Source organism: Octopus bimaculoides, chromosome 27 (assembly GCF_001194135.2).
Source record: "Octopus bimaculoides isolate UCB-OBI-ISO-001 chromosome 27, ASM119413v2, whole genome shotgun sequence".
Lineage (NCBI taxonomy): Eukaryota > Metazoa > Mollusca > Cephalopoda > Octopoda > Octopodidae > Octopus > Octopus bimaculoides.
This window is the reverse complement of record NC_069007.1, coordinates 6,933,864-6,938,886: the sequence shown is the minus strand read 5'-3', so window position 1 is coordinate 6,938,886 and position 5,023 is coordinate 6,933,864. Positions and strand designations below refer to the sequence as shown.

General features: G+C 37.7%; 1 protein-coding gene across 7 annotated transcripts in view; it reads left to right on the top strand.

The window, feature by feature from the left end:
- LOC106882779 (snRNA-activating protein complex subunit 1) overlaps positions 1–4,800 on the top strand; it is a 17,513-nt gene extending 12,713 nt beyond the window's left edge. For 5 of the 7 annotated variants that reach the window (XM_052977230.1, XM_052977229.1, XM_052977228.1 and 2 more), the window contains 3 exons: positions 410–606; positions 3,283–3,411; positions 4,372–4,800. In XM_052977230.1, the coding sequence (XP_052833190.1) occupies positions 433–606; positions 3,283–3,411; positions 4,372–4,635 (567 nt within the window). In that variant the 5' untranslated portion in view covers positions 410–432 and the 3' untranslated portion in view covers positions 4,636–4,800. The remainder of the gene's footprint in view (positions 1–409; positions 607–3,282; positions 3,412–4,371) is intronic. The other 2 variants (XM_052977227.1, XM_052977225.1) reach the window with 1 other exon arrangement.
- The last annotated feature ends 223 nt before the right edge of the window (positions 4,801–5,023 follow it).

The window sequence follows — 5,023 nt, the reverse complement described above, 5'->3', positions numbered from 1 at the left end:
CCCGTTCGCGAGCGTGCGTTTTTTTCTTCATATTCGTTTGCAGCAAGTTGTTTTACACCTATTAGAAAATTCTATTTTTTTTTATTTCCCACCGGGTCAAACCCTTTAGTTTGACCCAGATCTCAATAAATAAAGAACTGTGAACTGTCCGGGGCAGTTGACAGTGTTGGTCGACCATATTGGTTACTGAGTTAGTGTAACGTGTTGATTTGATATCCTACCTACGTTCGAAGAGTACAGAGTGTGTTCTGTGTGAACATAATAATTCTGTGTTAGGTTATTTTAGATAACCACATCCAAATATTTATTTCAGTAATACTATTTTTACACCCGTGTACACGCACGCCATAATAATACTACCATAAGGTTTTATTTTCAATAATGTTTTTGCTTTTCTAACCATTTACAGAGCTTGCTCAAAATCCAGAGATTATGGCTACCAAAAAGAAATATATAGCTGTTGGAGTCCAGGCAGATTTTGAAATTTTGTTCAACAAATTCGCAAAATGTAAACCTTTAAATTTTGTGGAATTTGCAAAAGTTTGGCGCAAAATGAAAATGTCTATGATATGTATGGGGCGTCAGACAGAGAATGAAGCGAAATTGGTAAGGACTATTATTATTATTATTATGACAACGAGCTGACAAAATCATTAGCAGGCTGGATCAAATGCTTAGAAATATTTCACCCGTCGCTACATTCTGAGTTCAAATTTGGTCGAGGTCAACTTGACCTTTCATCCTTTTGGGGTCAATAAATTAAGTACCAGTTGAGTACTGGGGTCAATGAAATTGTCTGTCCTCTTCCTCCCAAACTTCAGGCCTTGTGCTTTTAGTAGAAAAGATTATTATTATTATTATGTAAGGCGGCAAACTGGCAGAACCGTTAGCACACCAAGCAAAAATTCTGAGTTCAAATTCCACTGAGGTTGGTTTTACCTTTTATCCTTTCAGGGTCGATAAAATAAAGTACCAGTTGAGTACTGGGGCCGATGTAATCGATCATCCCCCTCCCTCAAAAGCTCAGACCTTATGATTTTAGTACAAAGGATTATTATTCTATATAAAGCAGTTCCTATTGTGGAAATCTTTGTACCTATAGTAGAAAGTATTATTATTATAATTCCTTGTGGCTGGATTAAATAAGTACCAGTTATGCACTGGGGTCAATGAAATAGACTATCCTCTTCCCCCAAATTTCAGGCCTTGTGCCTATAGTACAATGGATTATTATTATTATTTCTATATAAGGGAGTGCCTATAGTAGAAAGGATTATTATTATTATTATTCCTTGTAGCTGGATTAAATAAGTACCAGTTATGCACTGGGGTCGATGTAATTGACTAGTTCCCTCTCCCAAAATTTCAGGCCTTGTGCCTTTAGTACAAAGGATTATTATTATTATTATTACTATATAAGGCAGTGAGCTGGCAGAATTGTTAGTGTGGTGGGAAAAATGATTAGCGACATTTTGTCAATCTTTACATTCTGAGTTCAAATTCTGCTGAGGTTGACTTTGCCATTCACTCTTTCAGGGTTGATAAAATAAGTACCAGTTGAGTACTGAGGTCGATGTAATCAACTTACCTCCACCTCCACCGAAATTGCTGGCCTTGTGCGCCTATGGTATACATTTCTTGAAGTTTGACTAACATGTCTATCACTATGGGGGTGCACTGTATGGCACTGCCCCCGCTCACTATTCAACAGTGTGCCCTCCAATTTACTCTACTTTAGCTTTATTACAAATTCGTGCCCACCCAAAATATTCTGAAGCACCTACCAGGTACCAAAATCTGGCAAAGGGGCCTGCACATGTCTGCTCAGTTGATAAGCTGTTTCTTGCCATCAGACATCTGTAACATCCCTACTTTCTTTCAGTTGCTGTTCAGGTTGGAGTTTAGGCAACAAGTCAACCTGAGGACTAATTGTATGTACCTTATTATTTTACATCATCAGATGTGATGTCACAAAAATTGTAGAGAAAGAGAAAGGTTTTTGCCTCTAGTGAGAAATATTTCATCAAAGGTATAGGAGTGGTTGTATGCTAAGTAGCTTACTTACCAGCCACATGGTTCTGGGTTCAGTCCCACTGTGTGGCACCTTGGGCAAGTGTCTTCTACTATAGCCTCGGACTGACCAAAGCCTTGTGAGTGGATTTGGTAGACGGAAACTGAAAGATGCCCGTCGTATATATGTATATATATATATATATATATATATGTATATATATGTGGGTGTGTATGTTTGGGTGTCTTTGTTTGTGCCCCCAACATCGCTTGACAACCGATGCTGGTGTGTTTACGTCCCCATAACTTAGTGGTTCGGCAAAAGAGGCCAATAGAATAAGTACTAGGCTTACAAAAGAATAAGTCCTGGGGTCAATTTGCTCGACTAAAGGCAGTGCTCCAGCATGGCTGCAGTCAAATGACTGAAACAAGTAAAAGAGTAAAAGAGGAGAGAATTTTTTCTCAAATTTGAAGATCCTATATATTTTATTCCTTAGACATTATTTTGATTCTCTTTGTTTTATACAAAATAAAATGAAGTTTTTCAATTTCCTTTTTTTCCTCTTGTGGTCTTGGTAACCATGAATGAATACACACACTCACATACATACATATTAAAAATAGTAAATACAGAAGCAGTATTAATACCAGATGATATTTATCTCCAACTTGGATGTTGTGTTCAAACACAGAATCCTGTATTATTTACCATGGGAGAACCTCTGGTATGAAATTGTGGTACAAACAGACAGACAAGTAGATAGCTAGATAGATAGATAGATAAGTAGATAGATAGATACGTAGATAGATAGATAGATAGATAGATACGGAGATAGATAGATAAGTAGATAGATTTCTTTTATTAGCCACACAGGGCTCAACATAGATGAGACAAATACAATGTAGAGTTTTTCCTTTTCGATGGGGACAAAAATAAAGTAAAAAAAAAAAATTAAAATGGGGATAACGATGAAAAGGCATAAGTAGATAGATAGACAGACAGACAGACAGATAGATATAAAACAGTTACATGCACATACACACACACACGTTTGTAGAAATACAATCCCTAATGATAGCCAGCAAATGGACCAATCAAAACAATATAGAATTCAAAAACCTGAGAAAATGCTAGAGATAATAGTTCCAGACAATTTCTCAATGCCATAGAAATTACAATAGCAAAAAGAAAATAATAGGGAAAATGATGAAAAGGGAAAAGAAAATATCCAAGCATTTTTTTTTTCTATTTTTTTTCCTTTTTCTGTGCAGTTGATAGAAGAATGTCTATGGATCACACTGAATTACTTCCGTGCTCCGTACAATTTTGAGGTAAAAACTGGTGCCTTTTTCCTGCTCTATGGCTTGTACTCAACTCAATTCTTTGTGCCTAAAGTCAGGGTAAGTGATTTCAAATTTCTATCTAATTTCTCACTTTTGAAATGGTTTAACTGTTTAGCATTTAAGGGCCATATCTGGCCCAAATATTCTACCAGCTTTATGTTCAAACTGGTCAGATTTGGCCTCTCTCACCTGCCCTACAATATCATTCTTAAAATCATCACATTATTGAAATCTTGAAGCTATGAGATAAAGCATGAGTAATTCAAAATGGTATGAATAAATAAGCATTACATTTGACTAAGTAATCTGATTGCTAAAGGGTTAAAGAGCTGAAGGGCCTCATCTGCTCTGAGTCCCTTGGAGTGTCTGTAAGAGACCTTCCTCCAGAGGCAATTACTCAACATGCTAATTAACCCATAGCTGGGATCCTGATAGGGGCTACATCTCCAGTAGAGCTGGGAACAATAGTGGCTGGGAGGGGCAGTTCCACACTCCTCAAAACCCCTGTATCTTCTGAACCAGAGCCCAATGTCTGGATAAACCTATGAGAGATACTAGCAAGTGTAATGCTAAGCTGTATTAAGGTGGTGAGCTGGCAGAATTATTAGCATGCCAGACAAAATGCCTATCTTTGCGTCCTGAGTTCAAATTCTGCCAAAGTTCACTTTGTCTTTCATCCTTTCACAGTTGATAAATTGAGTACCAGTTGAACATTTGGGACAAGGCAATTGACTTAACCCCTCCTCCAAATTTGCTGGCCTTGTGCCAACATTTGAAACCAATATTAAGTTGTATATTCTCTACAAATCATGCAAGCCGAATCAAACCATCCAACCCATGCCAGCATGGACAACGGATGTAGAATGTTGATGATGATGCCCTATACAAAATACTAGTGTAATGTTCAACTGTCTATTCCTCCAGATCAGGTGTACCCAGATGGGGGTATGTTCGTTATAAAAGCATGCACTATTAGAGATGCCTGTTAGTGTAATGTTCAACTGTATATTTCCACAGATCAGGTGTACCCTAAACAACTGGGAAGAACTGAACTGTTTCATCAAGGATGCCATGTCTAAAAAGATGACTGATGTTGAATTTATCTTCCATCGACTGTGTGTTATGAAAGCCTTCATTTACGTTGCTTCACCAAACAATGTAAGTATTCACACAACACTCATTTCCTCTCTGTACATCTATCTGCATATGCATGTTCCTCTTTCTGTTGGCCTATCTTCTATCTCTCTACATCTGTATTTTTCTGTGTTTGTCTGTCTGTAGCAAGACAGGAAAGATCTATCTTGTTTCTGTGTCATACTTCATTTATGCTGTGGATGATTTCAGCCAATCAGAGCTGGAGGTATATGAATAAAGCGGCAGTGATCTGCCTTAAATAGAGGAACTCACTACAGCAGCAAAGTGGCAGTTAGAAACTAGTTGTTGATTTGACAGCATAGAAGCAACATTGCATTCTTTCACATGTCACATTTTCTGTGAGCACCACCAACTACACACAACTCATTTGGTTAATATCAGCCTCCACTCTGCTTCATAAAAACCTCAGTGTATATAGACTGTTATTTCCAGCAGGTAGACATACTTCGTATGGCCTTTGATTAATTAAGTAGCTTGCTTACCAACCACATGGTTCCGGGTTCAGTCCCACTGC